The sequence below is a fragment of the Myodes glareolus genome, chromosome 7, assembly GCF_982192425.1.
Source record: "Myodes glareolus chromosome 7, mMyoGla1.1, whole genome shotgun sequence".
Classification (NCBI taxonomy): Eukaryota; Metazoa; Chordata; class Mammalia; order Rodentia; family Cricetidae; genus Myodes; species Myodes glareolus.
Window position 1 is genome coordinate 77,694,760 of NC_142032.1, and position 21,291 is coordinate 77,716,050.

The 21,291-nt window shown below is 46.4% G+C and overlaps 1 protein-coding gene across 2 annotated transcripts; it reads left to right on the top strand.

Moving 5' to 3' along the window:
* Positions 1-13,713, top strand: Cln3 (CLN3 lysosomal/endosomal transmembrane protein, battenin). 2 transcript variants are annotated; one of them, XM_048460124.3, is made up of 15 exons: positions 129-251; positions 400-478; positions 1,407-1,503; positions 2,204-2,275; positions 2,655-2,734; positions 2,839-2,924; positions 3,538-3,610; positions 3,695-3,838; positions 5,530-5,642; positions 7,690-7,736; positions 7,812-7,880; positions 7,968-8,023; positions 8,138-8,231; positions 13,158-13,298; positions 13,383-13,713. In XM_048460124.3, the coding sequence occupies exons 1-15, from the start codon at positions 206-208 to the stop codon at positions 13,500-13,502; spliced, it is 1,317 nt and encodes a 438-aa protein (XP_048316081.2). In that variant the 5' UTR covers positions 129-205; the 3' UTR covers positions 13,503-13,713. The 2 variants fall into 2 exon arrangements, with proteins under 2 accessions (XP_085549217.2, XP_048316081.2); XM_085693091.2 differs by lacking the exon at positions 400-478 and having other exon boundaries at positions 1-251.
* Positions 13,714-21,291: the final 7,578 nt, after the last annotated feature.

Genomic DNA, 21,291 nt, shown 5'->3' on the forward strand with positions numbered 1-21,291 from the left:
CGAAGGGTGGGGCGTGGTTGGACTCGTGATGGAGATCTGGGGATCTGTTGCCGGACGGGCCTGTGTAGCAGACATCTGGACCCGGGGCTGACCGCCTGGCGTTGATCCTTCGCACCCACCTGTCCCAGACTTTTATCTGCTCTCTTGAAGCCAACCCCGAACACACGCTGACTCTGGGCCCTTTGAGGAACTCGAACTCGATGCTATGGAAAGCTCTGCGGGCTCGTGGAGGCGTCTCGAGGATTCCGAGAGTGAGTACTCCTGTCGGTTGTCTTGAGAGTGACCACCTCTGCCCCACGAGACTCCTGAGGAGCTCGGAAACTGGCCTGACCCCCACAACAGAATACATAACTTGCGGGGCCTCCGTGTGTGGTGGGTCATGCCTTCTCTCCCTCCCAGGGGAGGAGACCAACTCAGAGCCCCACGCCCCTCCGGTGGATGGTCAGAGGGCCCAATGGAAGAATGCGGTGGGTTTTTGGTAAGTGGTTTGAGTGCTGTGCAAAAGTCAGGTGCGACCGGAAGAAAAGGGGTGAGAGTCAAGCCGCGAAAAGCAACTGAATCTACAAATACTGAGTCACAGCTTGTTTGCCCTTGGCTACCTGTGAGCTTTCCAAATCCCATTAAATAGCCACCGTCACCTATTGATCAGAGCCTCTACCATCTGTAACGTTCTTAAATGCTTTTCTCCCACCAACTCAGTTGCAACTTTGTTATTTTTATTTTTTTATGGAAAGGTCTTTGTATCCGAAGCGGGCTTTAAACTCTATGGGCAGTGGAGGCTTGCCTTGAATTTCTAATCCTCCTGCCTTTGCTTTCCAGGTGCTGGAATCACAGGCCTGTAGCACCATGCCCAGCTTCCCATTGTTTTTATTTGCAGTGCAGGGTATTGAAAGCAGGGCCTTCTGGGTGCTCACAGAGTGCTGTACAAGTGAGCTCTATCCACAGTCCCTTTGCTTTTGCTAGCCCTAAGCACAGCTCTGGAAGACAAAAATAAGAACAATAATGCTTTATAGATCAAAAGGAGCCCTGGTATTATTTTGATTCCTCCAGCTCTTTAAGGTCAGGTGAGAACTTGCCCCCCATTTTACGTAAGAGTATACTAAGGCCCCAGAAGTAGGAAGCAACTGTCTGGGGTTTCAAGCCCTGGGTATTTCTGTTGTACCACAGTTTATCAGTGGATGAGAAATGCCCCCAGAACTGAATCTAAGTGCCAGCATAGAAGAAAGAGTGGTCAGGGTAGCTTCCAGGGAGAGGCCTTGACTCTTGGCCATGAGCTGGTCCAATATCAAAGCCTCTTATTTCTAACCCCGACACTGTTACTGAGGTTGGTGTTTGAAGGGTATAGGTAAGGGAGAGATCTATTGGTAGATAGAAAGCCATGAAGTGAAGCTCTCTCCTCGTTCTAGGATCCTGGGTCTTTGCAACAATTTCTCATATGTTGTGATGCTGAGTGCTGCCCATGACATCCTTAAGCAAGAGCAGGCGTCTGGGAACCAGAGCCATGTAAGTGAGCCCCTCTTCACCATCACTGTGTGCTTAGTCCCTACGGGACTACTGAGGACTCATCCAGGGCCAGGGGTCCCCTGAAAAACTCGTGAAGTAGCCATAGGTGGGCCAAGGGAGTTAAAGTCCCTAGTCTCCCATACATCAGGGCCGGAGGTATGCTGAAGACAGCAACAGGTACCAGATTGGTGAACTTAACTAACTGGCTGCCTGAGACTTTGTTCTGTAGCGTGTTTTGTCATCTGGGTCCTGTTGACATGTGGGGCTAGGTGACTATTGTACAACCAAAAGTGACAGCCAAGAATGTCTCCAGATGTTACAAATGTTGCTAGCAGGTAAAATCACCCCAGGTGCAGAACTTCTTGTCTCAATGATCTAGAAAGCGTTTGCCCTAAGAAGAACAGCTTCTACTTTGCAGGTTCAATAGGGAATCTGGCCCAAGGTGAGCTTTTCCAGAAACCCAGATTACTATATGAATGCTCTTAAATATGTTATATCCATCTTAGGGGGTCATCGTTGGCCTCTGGACCAATAGTTTGAGTTGCTTATCAACACTCTCCTTCACTGTGCATGTCAAAAACCTAAGGCCCCAGGAAGTCCATGCCTACCCAAAGCTATCTCTCAAGTTAGGGCAGAGCTGGGACTGGACCTTGTTTAACCTCTTACCTCCTTGTAGGAAAGACTTCCTTCTCTCTCATAGGTGGAGCCAGGCCCAACACCCCTACCTCACAACAGCTCGTCTCGATTTGATTGCAACTCCATCTCCACAGCTGTGAGTACCCACACAGGGCCCCATGATCCATGCCTCTGCACCCAGTTGGGATTGTCAGTATTACAATGATCAAGACTGCCAGTTACTGGGGTCCCTTTCTGTGAGTAGTAAATAGCTCAGGTAACCAACCCTCAAGGTGGCTTCGTGCGCGAGGCACTGCACACCTCCCCTTTTGGGATGAGAAAACTGAAGCTCAGAGCATTTAAATAAACGCCATTACACCCATTGGAGAAGCCCAACGCTGGTAAAACTGAAACTAAACTGGTCTGTCTAACTCTAGAGCCTGACCTTGCAGAGGTCTCCTCGGCTGGCTCTACTGCTGGTTTGGGAAGGTTACCTCTGGGAGGCCCTCGGCTCTTACTGTGTTCTCCCCCCTCAGGCAGTGCTCCTGGCAGACATCCTTCCCACCCTCATCATCAAACTCCTGGCTCCTCTTGGCCTTCATTTGCTGCCCTACAGGTCTGGGTCAGGGTGGCAGGAGGAAGGCAGAGACGGGAGGTAGCGGGAGGCTGGCAAGTCTCGAATGGAGGCAGCCTTCTGAGTTCCTTTCTGCCTCTTCTCAGTCCCCGGGTCCTCGTCAGTGGCGTTTGTTCTGCTGGAAGCTTTATCCTGGTTGCCTTTTCTCACTCAGTGGGGTTAAGCCTGTGTGGTGAGTATGCAGCTTTGGGGTGGATGGGCCTGGAGGAGCCTCCACAGTCTGCCGCGGAGGTAGTCTCCCCAGCTTCCCAGAGTAAAAGGATATGTCTGTAACCCCGGGACACACACACTTGGGAGACAGGAGGATTGTGAATTTGAGTCTGGGCCACATAGTGAGTTCAAGGCTACCCTAAGCTACACAGCAAAATGCTGTCTCAAAAAAAAAAAAAAAAGGAGAATGCCAGGCCAGACTGACCTACACAGCAAGTTCCCGACCAGCCTGGACTACATACTGAAACCTTGTCTAAAAAATAAACCTGCTAGAGCTCCCCAATCAGAGTGCACTCCAGGAACAATTTGGAGATATTAGAGAAACAGATGAGTGGACCAGTACAGACTGGGATGAGCAGGGCTGAATCACTGGGAGGATGAGGATGGGGTGCAGTGTCAGAGAAGACATGTGGAAGAGGATGTGGCTCTTTCAGATGAGACCCTACCCTGTCCAGTCTGTTCAGTGACGTCTGTTTTTAGCTCGCTGAGCGGATGGAGAGATGAGGCTATAATCAAGCACCATAGGGGACTGTTCCTTTCCGTTAAAGGCCACCATATGCTTTTCATCCTCCCAGGAGTGGTTTTGGCTAGCATCTCCTCAGGTCTAGGGGAGGTCACCTTCCTCTCACTCACCGCCTTCTACCCCAGGTAAGCAGGCTGGTCAGGAAGGAAGAGGCGAGGTGTGCCCCCTGCCAGCTTCCATCTTCCTAAGTGCTCCTGTGTTCTCTTCAGCGCTGTAATCTCCTGGTGGTCCTCGGGGACTGGGGGTGCAGGGCTCCTTGGATCGCTGTCTTACCTGGGACTCACGCAGGCTGGCCTTTCCCCGCAGCACACCCTGCTTTCTATGTTGGGGATTCCCATTCTGCTGCTGGCCAGGTGAGTGTCCTTGGGCCCAAAGGACAAAACTATGGGGGAGGAGAAACTTGATCCCGATCCAATCTTGAGATCTCTTCGGCTTTCTGAGGGCATGTGGATTCTGGGCTCTCGACAGCCCTCAACTTAAGTACCAGAGTGGGCATGTGTTATCTGGGTGACTCTGGACAACTTTATTCCTGACCCCCAGTTGTCTCTGTAATGTCACAGTGGTTGTCATTTCATGTCAGTGGTGACTTGGAGCATCAGCACAGTGGGGCTCTGAGACTGGACTAGGGCTGAGCGCGCTCAGTGTTTATTCTGTGTGGATCTGTGTGTAGGGAAAACATTAAACCGGGAGTGTTGGCGCACGCCTTTAAACCCAGCACTCAGGAGGAGATGGCAGGTGGATCTCTGTGAGTTTGAGACCAGCCTGGACTACATAATGTATCCCAGGACAGCCAGAAATATATAGTGAGACCCTGTCCCCCACCCCCCAAAAAAGAAAGAAAACATTACCTAGCCAGTTAAAGCTGTAACTTCATTTATAGCTTAGGACTGTTGTGGGGTATTCACCAGAGAAGACTGCTCGAACATGGGCTTAAGTCAATAAAAAGTATTTGTTAGCCAGCTGACAACTACACTGGGTGTGCTGGATCCCAGTGCAGCACCGAGCCTCTCTCAGGGTGAACTTTTAAGCACAAAAAAACATGGTCTGGGTTGACATACTTCAGTTCACAAGAACAGTTACCCAGAAACAGAACTACAGAAGCTAAAAATTAAGGGTAGTACATTTAGAGACTTCCCCAGAACTAGGGACTTTGATGGATTAGGTCATTGTTTTAGTTTTGGCATGTGGTGCTGTCTGCATGCCGAGTTTTATAGCCTGAGTGGCACTTCCATCATGGAAGTCAGTCATGCTAAGGTCGGGGGGCCTGTTACAAGGACAAGGCAAAAAAAGAAGTCAGGATGTGTGTAGTGTGAAAGTCTATAATCCCGATACTTGAGAGGCTGAAGCAGAGGGATCACATGTTGGAGACCCTGGCTCAAAAAATAAATATAGATAATTGGATATGATGGCACATGCCTTTAATCCCAGCACTCAGGCAGCAGAGGCAGGCAGACCTCTGTGAGTCTGAGGTCGGCCTGGTAAACATGTTGCGCTCCAGGCTATCCAGGACCAGATAGTGAGACCCTGTCTCAGAAAAACTAAATGAAGACATTAAGCCCATGATCATACAGACTCTGGTTTAACTCAGTGAGTCACACACACAAGAGACATGAACGTGAGAAAGGAATCTGTGAGGTGCGGGAAGAAGACAGGGAGGGTGGGGTGAGAGGAACCAGAGTGCAGTATGGACATGTATAAAAACATCAAGGAATACTTTTAGTAAGAATTGCGGTAAATATTTAAGAAGTGGTACTAGAGCAGTTGTTGGATTGAGAACAAGGAAACGGAATTGAGTTGCTGGTGTGGACCCAGTCATATGAGGCCCCTGGGTAGAAACAAAGAGCCAAAGTTGGGCTCCAAAAGGATGCATTTGTCAACATTTGAGGCTCTGACAGCACAGGACTGGATTCCTGAGAGTCTGAGCTCCCCATCTTTGGATACATACAGATATATAGGGGCCCCCAAAAAGGTGTGGCCTGCAGGACCTCTGGGGCTCTTGTCAGAACAAGACCTCAGTAACTATTGCTTTTCTGTTCCATCCCAGCTACTTCTTGTTGCTCACATCTCCTGAAGCCCAGGACCCTGGAGGGGAAGACGAGGCAGAGACTGCTGCCCGGCAGCCACTCATAGGCACTGAGACCCCAGCGTCAAATCCAGGTAGGAGACAAAGGCCCTCCCAGGGTCACTTTCCCCCTGGGGTTTTGGTCTCAACAATGGACACAGTTGAGAGGGACAGGCTGGATGAACGGCTTTGGGTCAAAGCAGTCATGTGTACTTACTGACCACATGCCAGGCATTCCAATTGCTGAGACCATGGCGTTCAAGATGTAATGAGGACATTTCCACACAAGAACGTAGAACAGCGATAAGGCCCAGAGTGGTGGTGTACACCTTTAATCCCGACCCCTGGGAGGCAGACTCATGCAGACCTCTATGACTTAAAGGCCACCCTTGTCTACATAGGAGTTCCAGACCAGTCAGGGCTACATAATAGGACCCTGTCTCAAAATTTAAAAAAAAAGGAAAAGAAAGAAATAAAAAGAACAAAACACACACCTGCAAAAGAAAAAAAATAAACAAAAGCAGAAAATAATAGTTAAGAAGACAGGGGGAGCAGGCTGTGGTGGTGCATGCCTTTAATCCCATCATTGGGAAGGCAGAAGCAGGCTGTTCTCTGTGAGTTTGAGGCCAGTCTGGTCTACATAGCGAGTTCCAGGCTCCAAAGCTACAGAGAAACCCTGTCTTGGTAAAACAAAAAACAAACAAACAAACAACAAAAAAAAAATCAGGAGGGATTAAGGGCTCTGCTTTAAGAAGGTTCTAAGAGGGTTGTTTTTTGTTTGTAGTTTGTTTTGTTTTCAAAGATTTATTTATTTATTAATTTATTTATTTATTATGTATAGTGTTCTGCCTGCATGTATGTTCGCATGCCAGAAGAGGGCACCAAATCTCATTATAGATGGTTGTGAGCCATCATATGGCTGTTGGGAATTGATCTCAGAACCTTTGGAATAGCAGTCAGTGCTCTTAACCTCTGAGCCATCTCTCCAGCCCTGTGTTTGTGTTTTTTTAAGGGTTTTGTTGTTGTTTTTGTTTAGAGTCTCTCACAGGGCAGTGATGGCACGTGCCTTTATCTCAGCACTTGGGAGGCAGGTGGATCTCTGAGTTTGAGGCCAGCTCTGGTCTACAGAGCAAGTTCCAGGACAGCCAGAGCTACACAGAGAAACCCTGTCCAAAAAAAAAAAAAAAGCAAAAACAGTCTCTTTGTGTGGCCCGAACTCGCTTTGTAGAACATAATGGCTTCAAATTCACAAGATCCACCAACCTGTTTCCCAAATGCTAGGACTAAAGGTGTGTGCCACCATACACACCTGGCTAAGATGTATTTTTATCTTTATTTATGTGTAAGTGGTTTTTGTGAATTTACACTATGGATGTGTTGAGTGCCCACAGAGACCAGAAGAGGATGTCAGAGCCCTTGGAGCTGCAGTTGCAGGCGGTTGTGAACCACCTGCTGTGGGGCTTGGATTCTAATTCTGGTCCTCATGATGGAGCAGCAAGTGCTCTTTGTTTGTTTAAGACAGGGTTTCTCTGTGTGACTCTGGATGTCCTGGCACTTGCTCTGTAGACCAGAGCTGGCCTCAGATTTAAAGATCCTCCCCTCTCTTCCTCCTGAGCTGGGGAAAAGGCATGTGGTCAAATGTGGCGGTCAGAGGTTCTGGGAATTGAACTCCACTCAGTCAAGCATGACAGCACATACCCTGATCCGTGTGAGCCATCTCATCAGCCCAAGAAGGCTCTTTAAAGAACTGTTTTGGACTGAAATTTATCTGTCCAGGAGTCACCCTTGTGAATGTGTAGGTGAACATGTTCCAGGCTCAGGAAACACCTCTGACTGAGGCCTTGTGGTAGAAAAAGAGTCTGACTGTTTTAGAGACAGAAAGCAGAACCAGAGTCTGGGATGGGGTCAGCAGATGAAAGCTGTACACTGATCTATAGCCTTGCTGACTTAAAAAAAAAAGTTTAATGTGTGTGTGTATACATGTGTACAAGTTATGAAATTTATCATTTTAGCCACTACTAAGTATGCATCCCAGCACCATTTAAATACGAACTGCTGTGATGACTGGTTGCTTGCCACATGATGGTGCCCAGCTAGGCATTCTGTGTTCAACTTCTTTCCCCCTTTCTCCTTGCTCTCTAGGTTCCGGCTGGGACCTCTCGTTCCAGGAACGGTGGACAGTGTTCAAGGTTTGGATGGTGGCTGTGGGTGCGCTGTGAGGAGCTTCTGTCTCTGCTTCCCGCTCACATCTCCCACTCTTCCAGGGCCTCTTGCGATATATCACCCCCTTGGTGCTGGTTTACTTTGCCGAGTATTTCATCAACCAGGGTCTTGTGAGTGAGAGCTTCTGGGAAGGGGGTGCGGGAGGAGGAATAGGGCTGAGGCTCCACAAATCTCCACTTGTCTGGTCTTTGCTGCAGTTTGAGCTCCTGTATTTCCGGAACACATCCCTGAGTCACGCTCAGCAGTACCGATGGTGAGAGAAGTTGGCAGGTGGGCAGTGGGCTAGGAGGATCCCTCTATGTTGGGGACCTGGAGTTAACCCCATAAGACCAGAGGAGCTTCCTCATCCTGCCTGCCCCCACCTCAGGTACCAGATGCTCTACCAGGCTGGCGTGTTTGTCTCCCGCTCTTCTCTGCAGTGTTGCCAAATCCGGTTCACCTGGGTCCTAGCCCTGCTGCAGGTACTGAACCCCTGCCCTTTCTTCCACTCTCACCTTGACTCCCAGCATCCCTCACTCAGCAGAAGATCTTAGTGTACGCTAGTATTCCTAAGTACAGCAGTAAACGCCGGCAGGGTTCCATATAAAAGCTGTGGTGGCATCAGAAGCCAGCCATACTTGTGGGCAAATACCAGTTTCTGTACTGAATAGCTGTGTGACTCAGAGCAGGTCTTTGAACCTTTAATGAGCCTCATTAGTTTCCCCATTGAGAAATCAGATGCGGTGGGTCAGGATGTGTAACTCAGTGGCGGAGTGTTTGCCTAGTCTGTGTAAGGCCGTGGGTTTCATCTCTAGTACTGCAGAGACTAAAGTGTTTAATAGCTGTGGGCAACAACTATTTCTCATGGTGTTTGTATAACAACATTGAGGAGAAAATGGAAGAATTAGATATGTTTTGGTTTATTTTGGTTTAGTTGTTGTTTGTATTATTTATTAGGATTTTTTTCTTTGTTTTTGAGACAGGATCTCACTGTGTTGCTCTGGTTGGCCTGGAATCCAATATGTAGCCCAGGCTGTCCTAGAGCTCCCAGATTTGCCTCACAAATACTGACATTAAAGGCATGCACCATCATGCCTGGCCTCTTGCTGTTGCTTGTTTTTATGGTCCTTGTGATTGAACCTAGGGCCTTGTGCATGTTAGGTCAGTGCTCTTATTGAGGTACATTTTTTTTTTTTTCCCCGAGACAGGGTTTCTCTGTAGCTTTGGAGCCTGTCCTGGAACTAGCTCTCGTAGACCAGGTTGGCCTCAAATTCACAGAGATCCACTTGCCTCTGACTCCTGAGTGCCGGGATTAAAGGCAGGCACCACCACCACTTGGCCTATTGAGATACATCTTAAACCTTCAAACAGTAAGCCATCTCATCAGCCCAAGCATTTTATTTGGAGGCAAATTTTTTGGGTTGTTTTTTATTTTTTTCCATGTGTTTCTTTGTTTTTCAAGACAGAGTTTCTCTGTGTAACAGTTTTGGCAATGGTGGACTTCACTCTGTAGATCAGGCTGGTCTAGAACTCAGAGATCTGTCTGCCTCTGTCTCCCAATTGCTGGGGCTGGCATTAAAAGTATGTGCCACTTGGCTAATTTATTTTTTAATAAAATAATATTTATGTATTTTTATTGTATGTATAATATATGGTATGTATATGTGCACACCCATGTGAGGAATGTGGAAGCCAGGGAACACCTTTTGATTGTCTCTCCTTCTGGGTTTTGGGGGGCTCAAATAGGTTGTCAGACCTACAGAGCACATGTCTTTACTTGCTAAGCCGTCTTCCCATGCTCCCCCACCCCCGCCTTCATGGCGTTTTGTTTGTTTGTTTGTTTTGAGTTTGTAGGTTTTGCTTTGTATGTGTATGAGTGTTTTTTTTTTCTTTTTAATTTATGTTTACAATGTCCATGAAAGCCAAAGAGGGCATGGGTTCCTGTGAAACTTTTTTTTTAAGACAGGGTCTTTTCTGTAGCTTTGGAGCCTGTCCTGAAACTTGCTCTGTAGAGCAAGTAGTTTGCTGGCCTCAAACTCACAGAGATTCACCTGCTTCTGCCTCCCAAGTGCTGGAATTAAAGGCCCCATTTTTTTTTAAAAGATTTATTTATTATGTATACAACTTTCTGCCTCCATGTATGCCTGCAGGCCAGAAGAGGGCGCCAGATCTCATTACAGATGGTAGTGAGCCACCATGTGGTTTCTGGAAATTGAACTCAGGACCTCTGGAAGAGCAGCCAGTGCTCTTAACCACTGAGCCATCTCTACAACCCCAAGGCCCCATGTTTTTAAGAAAGGGTCTCACTGTATTGCCCAGGCTGATCTTGAACTTGATGATTGATCCTCCTACTTCTGTTTCCAGAGTGCTAGGATTTCAGGTATATGCCCGCTTGCCTGGCTTTTACCACATTTTAATCAGTCGAAATATGTTTCATGATTAGTTGCCAATACTTTATGCAAAGAGACATATTCTCAAATCAGACAGAGACATAGTGCTTGCACCTGTGAGGAAATACATGCTTCTTTCACGGTAGTTTAGGTTATTTAGGATAATGTCAGTGGCATTTTTGGTCAAGTGAGTGTTTTTATGCATGAATAATTGCTGGAAACAAATTCAGCTGCCCTAACAAACAGAGATCTGTGGTTCTTAGTAAATATGGTTCTCTGTAGCTGTCTCCCAAGAGGAGCCTCACGCACCAGCATTCATCTAGAGATCTCCAACCCTAAAGTGACTTAAACCTCTGACTACAGGTTGAGCGTCCCTAATGTAAACACTGAAACCCAAAATGCAGAATGTACTAACGTGTACGACACCACAAAGGCAAAGTCCCACACCACAAAGCTTCATTTCATGGGGAAAATGCCTACAAATACTTTAGTAACTACCTTCAGGTCCCATGTATGAGTATACATGAAAAATGAGTTTCACAGTTAGACTTGGCTCTATCCCCAAGATCTATTATTATGTCTGTGCTAATACTCCAAAGAGCTAAAAACATCTAGAAAATCCCTCTATTTCCAAATGTTAAGGGATCCATTCCCTGCATTACAGGAAAATATTTTTACCCTTAACATTGAGGAGCTCAATTCATGGGGTTAAAGAGATGGCTCAGCGGGTAAAGGTGCTTACTTACCACTAAGCCTAACCACCCAGGTTTGATCCTTGGAATCCACATGGTGGAAGGAGAAAAGGGACTCCCAGAAGTTGCCATCTACCTCCACACAGGTGCCATGTGCCACCCCTCAAAAAAATATGTGTAATTAATTTTTTTTTAAATTAAGAGGATGGGCCAGAAAGATCAGCAGGTAAGGGTACCTGTTGCCACCAAGCCTAACAACCCGAGTGCAATCCCCAAGTCCCACACGGTGGAAGGAGAGGATCAACTACTGAAAATTCTATGATTTCTACACACATGTGACTGGCGCGTGCGCGCGCGCGCACACACACACACACACACACACACACACGCACACACGTACACTCAAAATCAAAAAAATGTGCCAGGAGGTGGTGGTGCATGCCTTTATCCCATCACTCGGGAAGCAGAGACAGGCAGATCTCGGTGAGTTCAAGGCCAGCCTGGTCTTCAAACTAAGTCCCACAACAACCAGAGCTACACCAAGAAACCCTGTCTCGAAAAACAACAACAAAAAAGTAAAAGTGGGGAGTGGGGTGCATGTTTCAGCGATGCCACCAAGCCTAACAACCTGAGTTTGATATCTAATTTTCATACATGTGCATAAGTGCACATATACACCAAATAAATGTAATAAATTTTTAATGTAAGAAATCTTAATTCTATGATGAAATACAGAAGTATAGATTATATTCTGAAGCTCAATATACTCTGACCCTCCTATTAATCTGATCAGTGATATTAGCCCAAGGCTAGGTCAATAGTTGTCAGCCATTTACCTGTGGAGATTCTAGAGTTACCAAATCTATTAGCTTACAGTCTGAGGAGTTGCCTTATCCCTGAATCACTACCATTACTCACAGAACCAGGCCTCATGCCACAGGTGCAGGTTTGCAGCTCCTCCCCTTGCATCTCTGTCACCAGAGTGTGTTCTTAATGCAGTTCTCTGAGCCCTTCCAGATGATGTTGTGATGTTTTAGAATTAGGAGGCCTTCCTGGTCCCTGGTTAACACATCCCCACTTAATTCTTTGTATGTGGATTCTATGAGCCTCGAGGTGGTGACCCACACTTGAGGGAGGGCATACAGTGTCCTAAGATAGCAGAACACTCCTGAAGAACATAGGACAGAGGAGGGATTGGCACCCTCAAGTGGGGAGGGTCAAGGAGGTTTCTTGAAACGAGAGCATGAAAACTATGGTTTCTCAAATGCCAGTACTCTCAACAATTTTTTGACTTTTTAATACCAGATCTCTCTATGTATCCTTGGCTGGTCTGGAATGCACTATGTAGACCAGACTGGCCTCAAACTCAGAGAGATTTGCCTGCCTCTGCCTCTGGAGTGCTGGGATTAAAGGCGTGCCCTACCACACTACTGGCACTCTTTTTTTTTTAATTCATTATGCGAACGTTTGCCTGTGCATGTGTGAGAGTGTGTGTGAACCACCTCTGTGCCTGGCACTTGTGGAGGCCAGAAAGGGTGTCAGATCCTCTGGAAGTAAAATTACAGATATTCCTGAGCCCCGTAGGTGCTGGGAAGCACACTCAGGTCCTCTGCGACAGCAGCAAGTGCTAGCAACCTCTGAGCCGTCTTCCCGATCTCCATTTTCGAAGTCTTGACATTTGCAGCCTGGCAGTTGTGCTGTCGTCTTGTGCATTGTGGGTGCTTAGCGGTGGCCCTGACCAGATGCAGCAAGGCAGACAGGGAGGCCTCCACACATCATCAGAGACCCCCTGGTCTCAGTCCAGTAATGAGGGGAGAATGGGGGGTGTTCAGGGGAGCCCTGGGGTGCTGAAGATAACACTGGTAGAGCACTTGCCTGTGAAGTACAAGGTCCTGACTTCTATCTGCTGGCAGAGGGCAGGTAGTGGGGAGGAGAACAGTGTGGGGCAGCCTAGGTGTGATGGTTCATGCCAGGAAGAAAAACAAAACAAAAAAGCCAAGGAGGAAATGAGATGACCACTGACCACAGTGGAAATGCCCATGATCTAAGTTCCAAGTTGAGAGATCACCAGTGAGGGGCAGTTGAGGAGCATCCCAGGCTAGGAGTTCTGGGAGCAAAGGAAGGGGAGGAACCTACAAGGTGTGTGGGGATGAGGATGGGGTCAAGGGAAGGCCCACCAAGATCTCAGGGTCCTGCAGGCCCGGCTGGGCACTGGGATCCCACCCAGGCCTGTTAGTTCCTTCTTTTCCTTCCCCAGCTTTGAGACTTGCGACCTCCGTGCTATGCTGTGGCTGGGTCTCAAGCCTCCCCTTGCCTCTGTCCACAGTGCCTCAACCTGGCCTTCCTACTGGCTGATGTATGCTTGAGCTTCCTGCCCAGCATCTACCTCGTCTTCATCATCATTCTGTATGAAGGGTTCCTGGGAGGGGCCGCCTACGTGAACACTTTCCACAACATTGCTCTAGAGGTCTGTGCCAGCTGGGTAAGGGCTTTGGGTGGCCTCCAGATTCTTGTGGGTGGAAGCCTAATGCCTTGTTCTTTGCTCTCCTAGACCAGTGACAAGCATCGAGAGTTTGCCATGGAGGCTGCTTGTATCTCTGACACCTTGGGAATCTCCATGTCAGGGGTCCTGGCCTTGCCTCTGCATGACTTCCTCTGCCATCTCCCTTGACGTGGGTTGTTCAGGACTCACTGACCCGCAGGCAGAGGAGACACACTTGTGAGCTCTGCTATAGCACTTCCTAGCAGGCTGGGGAGTGGGAAGAGCTACAGTCCTGCCCCACTTCAGCAAGGAGCTCCCATTGTTTCCCACCCCTGAGCTGGTCTCTGGGAGTTTCCCTCAGCCTTATGCCCTTCTAATAAATGCTTATTTTATCAGTTTACCTTTAGTGCAATGTAACAAGCTTTCTGTCGAACTATCTTTGTATCGCCCCTTCCCCAAATAATGGCATAGAGACTTATTATTAGTTATGAAAACGGTCTTAGCTTAGGCTTGTTCCCACTAGCTCTTATAGCTCAGTTGACCTGCTTCTACTAATCCACCTTCTATCATGTGGCTTGGACCCTCTGTACTGTATGTCCAGTTTGTTGTGTGTTTTCCTGGTGTCTCTGCCTTTCTTCTTCCCAGCATTCTCTCTTTCCCCTGAAATCCTGCCTATTCTCGCCTATTTATTGGCCGTTCAGCTCTTTATTCAGCCAATCACAGTGACACATCTTCACACAGTATACACAAATATTCACAACATCTCCCTCCTTTTGTCTAAGTGGAAAGGGAAGGTCTTAACTCTAACACAGTAAAACCATATAAAATAAGAACAGTTATCTGGTCAGAATTACATTCCCTTGTCCACTCCTTTTGTATTTGGCATATTTAAAGAAATTACTCCACTATCTATCCTATTTTGGTGAGTCCAGAGTTTTATTCCTAAACCATTTTCTATCATAACTTGTATTACCAACTAAAAAATATCTTTTTAAACTTAAAAACATTTTCTTAGATAAACCACTTAAGCTTTTATGTCTCTCAGCCCTACACACTTTACATCTCTTTTATGAGTTTCTTTTCAGAATTTGGTAACAAGAAGCCTATAGGCAACGACTAGGAACCATGTCTCTCTGTGCACTCCGAGCACAGTCTGCTTGAGAGACTGCAAGACTAGGAATCCACATCCAGCTCTTTGTCCAGAAATTTTCTTAGCTTTCTCAGGCCCTATGTTTGGCTGTTCAAGTCTCCTCCATATGTAGTTGGATTTGGGGAGGAGGGGGCTGCCAGCTCATTAATAATGACACAGAGACTTATTAATTATAAAAGCACAGCCTTAGCTTAGGCTTGTCCCTCTAGCTCTTACAACTTAAGTTAACACTTTCATATGAATCTACACTCTGTCACATGGCGTTCCCTCTCTTCCATCTTGCACCTCCTGTTTCCTCTCTGTGTCTCCTGGCGTTTTCCCCCATGCATAGATTCCTTGTTCTCCTTCCTCTCTCTGCCCAGAAGTCCCACCTATACCTCCTGCCTAGGTGTCGGCCATGTAGCTTTTTATTACACCGATCACAGCAATACATTTTCACACAGTACACCAAAATCCCACAACATCAGAGGCCTGAGGCTTCAGCTTTGCCTGCCTGGCTGTGTGCATTGGTCTGTGGGGATGTGTGCTTACCTCTCTGCGATCCGAGTGCTAGTCTATGTGTATGCATTTGCCTGCTTGCAACTTCCAGGACTAAATCACTTTTCTGTTGCTGTGAAGAAAACATGCATGGCCAAGGCAACTTGCAGAAGAGTTAACTTAGAGTTTACCGTTTCAGAGGATGAGTCCATGACCATCAGGCAGGGAGTGTGGCAGCAGGCAGGCATGAACCGGAAGCATCAGGCAGTCATGGAGCCGGAGCTGAGAGATTATGGAACAAAGAAGCAGATGGAGAGAGACAGGGACAGAAACTGGGGAAAGTATGGGCTTTGGAAACTCAAAGCCTGTATCCAGAGATACACCTCCTCTAACAAGGTCACGCCTATCTCTAGTCTTTCTTTTTTTAAGACAGTGTTTCTCTTTGTAACCCTGACTGTCCTGGAACTTGCTCTGTAAACCAGGTTAGCCTTGAACTCTGAAACCCTCTGGAGTGCTGCAGTTAAAGACATGATCCACAAAGCCTGACAAGACCACAACTCTTTCACGTGTGTGTGACTTTCTGTAGCAAACAGAAACAACAACAACAAAATGATTTAATGTCCAACATCTTTACCAATAGAGTAAATACAAATCAAAATCAGAGTGAGAATAGTTATAACAATACAAAATCAAAACTAACCAAACACACACACACACACACAGAATAGCAAGTACTAGTGAGGGTGTAGTGAGTATACACTACTGGTAAAGGAGTTAGCAATTCTCCTACACGTTACCCAAAGTGTTTATAACAGCATTGTTCATACCAAAAAAACTGAAATTCAAATGTCCATCAACTAATGGATGACTATAGCTACATAACCTTGCAATGAAATAATATTCAGCCATACAAAGAATGGCGTATTGAGAAGGAAGTAGGCTTGCAGCTTGGAGGGCTGTGAGTGACTGAGTAGAGAGAGGACAGAAAACAAACGGCACAAATGCCCAGCAGACTGGTGCGGGCCTGTAATCCCAGCAGTCAGGAGGCTGGAGCAGGAACACTGGGCATTACAGGCCGGCCTGGGCTACACAGTAAGACCCTATCAGCAAATGAAGTCTTCCTTGTTCTCAGTCCCCAGAATTCCACTATGAAGTCCAGGCTGGCTTAAACTTGAGATCCTCCACTTCAGTTTCCTGAAGGTTTGGAATTTAGGTGTATGCTGCCATGCCTGGCTCAGAATTTTTAAAAAAAAAAAATTATTTATTTATGTATGTATGTATGTATACAATATTCTGTCTGTGTGTATGTCTGCAGGCTAGAAGAGGGCACCAGACCTCATTACAGATGGTTGTGAGCCACCATGTGGTTGCCAGGAATTGGACTTTGGAAGAGCAGGCAATGCTCTTAACCACTGAACCATCTCTCCAGCCCCCTCAGAATTTCTTTCAATTCACTTTTTTCTTTTTGTATTTTTTAACAAAAAGAAAAAGGTGGTTTTGTTTTCAACTTACTTGTTTTGTTTTCTGAGTGTTTTGCCTGCATGTAATATGTGTACTATGTATGTACCTGGAGGCCAGAGGACGGCATTACATCTCCCAGAACTAGAGTTATGGATGATTGGGACCACCATGTGGGTGATAGAAACTGAAGTTGGGTCCTTTGCAAGAACAATAAGTGTTTTTAACCATTCAGCCATCTCTCTGGCCACTTAGTTTTGTTTTTGAGACAGGGACCATGTAGCCCAAGCTGGCTTCAAACCTGAGTTCTTTCATGCTCAGCCAGGATTCTTCTCAAGGTGATAAATGTGATCTCAGATTGTGGATATACAGGTATCTGTATGAACACACTCACAGGTATCTTTGTGGACACACTCACAGGCATCTATGTGGACACACAGGTATCTGTGTGGACACACTCACAGGCATCTATGTGGACACACAGGTATCTGCGTGGACACACTCACATGTAGGATCTCGGGCTTTCCCCCTACTCCTTGAGGTGCAAATCGCAAGGACTGTTTTGGCTAGCCAACTAAGCTTCCTGCTAATTTCTGGGCTCCTTTCGCTTTAGCCCTGTGATTTAGCCTAGGGCTTTGTTTTATCTTTGGTATGACAATTTCCCACCTGCCCGGGAGAGTTCCTACAGGCGCCAGTTTGCCAGTTTCTCTCTCCGCTTGACCCACTGTCTGTGCTTCTCTCCACCCACGGCCTGGGAAGGAATTCCACACAGCGCCAGGCTCCTTGTGCTGTGCTTTCCCGTCTGGCTGGGAGGGGATTTCCTCTTCTGGGGCAAAGGTATATTAACCTTACAAAAAGCTAAATAAAATGACATTCGGCTATCTCTTGACAAATGACCCAGGTTTCTTTGTGTATGTCTTTATTTCAATCCCCAGGCCTTTGCCCCAAGCTCATGATCGGTACGAAAGGCGCGCAAACCATGCCGGGGAGTGGATAACACAAAACCGGATGGTTACACTCACAGGCTTCTGTGTGGACACACTCACAGGCTTCTGCGTGGACACACAAGGCATCTGTGTGGACACACAGGCATCTGTGCAGACACACAGGCTTCTACATGGACACACTCATAGAATCTGTGCAGACACACAGGCTTCTACATGGACACACTCACAGGCATCTGTGTGGACACACAGGCATCTTTCATTATACTAAAGACCGTTTGTATAGCTGTGAAGTGTATCTCAATAGAGTTATTTAAAATGGCTTGATTGGGACTGGGTGAGGTGAGTTTCATGGCAGTTAGGAATACATAGTGAGACCCTGTCTCCCAAAACAAGGCAAAAACAATTTTTTTAAAAAAAGTTTAGTTGTTACTGAGGAGATGACTCAGCAGTTAAAAGCGCCTGCTGCTTCTAAAGGGGAGTCAGGTATGGTTCCAGCACCCACACGGTGGCTCAGAGTCAACTGTAACCCCAGTTCCAGAGGATCCAGCACCCTCTTATGACTTCTGCAGGAACCAGGCATGGACATAGTGTGCAGACATACAATATAGGTAGATAAAATATCTACAGAAATAATTTCTAAAACTAAAAATAAAGGGCTAGAAAGGTGACTCAGTTGTTTGGAGCACTTACTAGTCTTTCAAAGGGCCCGGATTTGATTCCCAGCATCCCCAGAGCAGCTCACAGCTGTCTACAACTACAGAGTCAAGGGATCTGATGCCTTCTTCTGGCCAAATGGGCATCAGGCACACATGTGGTACACAGACATGTAAGCAGGTAATACACCCGTACAGATACAAAATAAACCTTGAGTTTGGATTTTGGACTTTTTTGAGACAAGGTTTGTTTATGTAACTTCGACTGTCCTGGAACTAGCTTTGTAGACCAGACTGTGATGAACTCACAGAGATCCACCCGCCTCTGCCTCCCAAGTGCTGGGATTTAGAGCACTGTGCCATCACCACCCAGCTAAAATATTTTTTAAATGTAAAGCAAACAAACTAACAAAACTGGTCATGGTGGTGCACGCCTTTAGACCCAGCATTAAAAAAGCAGAGGCAGGTGAATGTCTGTGAGTTTGAGGCCAGCGTGGTTCACTTACTAAGTTGCAGGTCAGCCAGAGCTACACGGTGAGTTCGCCTCTCCCCTCTCCATATAGAGACGAAAGAATGCAGTTCGGGAGTAGAGTGCTTTCCTAACTTCCATGAGGTCCTAGATCAATTCCTAATAGTGAACGAATAAAGGGAAAGAAGTTAGTATTGTAGACACTCATCAAAATGAAATATAATATTCGGTATGTGACTCATTCCTGTAATCCCAGCACTGGGAACCTAAAGTGGGAGGAACATGAGGCAAGACCAGCTTGGGTTATTGAGTGAGTCTCTCTCTCTCTCTCTCTCTCTCTCTCTCTCTCTCTCTCTCTCTCTTTCTATCTGTCTGTCTTTTACCCTCGAGAAAGGGATCTCTGTGTAGACCTGTCTGTCTTGAAACTCACTCTGTAGACCAAGCTGGCCTTGAAATCACAGAGATCTACCTACCTTTGCTATTAAAGGGATTGAAGGCATGCACAACCATAGCAAGGCTTGAGGTCCTTTTTTTTTTAAAGGGTACTTGATTGTTTTTGTTTTTAAATTTCATGTGCATTAGCATTTTGCCTGCATGTATGTATGTCTGTGAAAGTGTCAGATCCTATGAAACTGGGGCCACAGACAACTATGAGCTGCCATGTGGGTGCTGGGAATTAAACCTGGGTCCTCTGGAAAAGCAGCTAGTGTTTCCAACCGGAACCGTCTCTCCAGTCATGAGGTCCTTCCTTGAAAGAAGGAAGGAAGGAAGGAAGGAAGGAAGGAAAGGAAGGAACCACAAGGAAGGAAGGAAGGAAGGAAGGAAGAAGAAATAAAGAGTAGGGAAACTTTTTCCATTCCCTAAAAGTTCTTGGCCTGAAGACACTATGTATACGTTTTTTGGTATGAAGAGAAAATAATGTTTATTTAAAGTTTTCATTTCTGATTGTTTTGTTTTTTAAGTAAAAGCAAAGGGCTGGAGAGATGGTTTAGCAGTCAAGGACTTCCTCATTTTCTAGAAGACCCAGGTTCAGTAGGGTGGTTTACAACTGACTGTAACCTCAGTCTCAGGGGATCTATTGTGCTCCTCTGGTCTCCACAGACACTGCATGCACACGGTTTCCATACACTTGAACAACACACATCAAACAAAGAAGTCTTTTAAAAAAGAAAAGCATAATTCAGTAATTCTCCAAGTTTGCTCCCAGTAACAGTGGCTTTGTGTGCACATGTATGTTTCATCATACCTTTCTCAGGATCCTAAGTCAGTAAAAAGAAAAACAACCAAAACTTTACCAAGGATGATGAAAATGTGTGTTTTGCTACCCACATCACTGCAATTATTGACTTGGGATGAGCCCAAAAAGGGGGTGGGGTGGATATGTGTGGGTTTTACTGCTATTTGTTTGACTGGGGCAGGATCTTGCCATGTAGCCCAGGTTTCTCCTTCTGCCTCATCCTCCCAAGTGGTTAGTAGTTAGTCATCTATAGTAATAATCAAACTTGTAGTCAAGTTAGAATGCTATCACTTCCTTCTCTTTCACTCTGCCCACTCGTTCATAGAAAGAGGCCAGCTGGGCACCGAGATATGCACACTATCCACTATCTGCGTGCATTACTGCTAAGCAACCAGAGATTTCTCAGAGGGTCTCAGCCCAGCTAGAGGTAGAGTCAGCCATCACACTGACGTGGTGGCCCACATCATGGAAATACTCCGGTAGTGTAATTCCAGTGTGAACAGAGGCTTCTCTTACAGCTACAGGCATGTTGGAGGTGTTGGCCACGACTGCTGTCCTCTCCATGACTGACTCTACTTTACCATCAACTTCCATAGTGAGCTCGGGAAGTCCCAAAGAACTTCGGACAACTCATTTCCTCTTTCAGCGCATCCTACATAGATGATCACGTCACTGTTGGAACACTTGGACAGAGACTGTGAAATCACTGTCTTTCCACAGCCAAAAGCACCTAGGAGAGCAGGAGTTCCTCCCTGAACACACATGTGAATTCTTTAAGTTTGTCCACTTTTACTCACAGCTGTGTCCTGTGCCTGCACCATTGCTCAGTCACAAAAATCATTTCGTTAATAAGTATGCATGAAATAATGGCTGAATGTGAGGATGTATTTTTATTATTTTTTTCATTACATTTAAAAAGATAGAAAGAGGGAGATTGGTCAGAGGACAAACATCAGGAGTCTGTTCTCCTTTTCCACTCTGTGACCCCAGAGAACTAAGGTTCTCAGATTTGGTGACAATAATTCGGCTGAATTATCTCCTGGGCCCTATGGCTAGTATAGGCTCATTTTGCCCTTAGATTCTTACTCTGAAGTTCAGATGGGAGGCCAGAGCATTTTTCTTGGTCCAGTCTGGTCTCAAAACAGAGAGGGCCAGGCAAGTACCATGGCAGGTCCCTAAAAACACAGTTAAGACCTAGGCCTCACTTCATACACATACATAGCCTGGGCTAGATCACACACACACACACACACACACACACACACACACACATGCAGAGAGAGAGAGAGAGAGAGAGAGAGAGAGAAAGGCGATAACCAAAAATTGACAAAGTCTGGGACACATCCAGACCAGACCTAACCAATTAGTAATATACTAATATGATTGCCACTTTCATAAGCCAGTCCTAAATAGAATGATCACACGGCTTTTAAAATTTCTGTAGCTGTGTTATGATCAGATCGGGGACCTCCAAAAGACCACCATGGGGACCAAATCTCGTATGTAAAAATGAAGAACCTTTATTTCAAGCTTGAGCCTATAGCCTCCGTGTGTCCTAAGTAGGAGTAGGAGATCAGAGAGTGACCA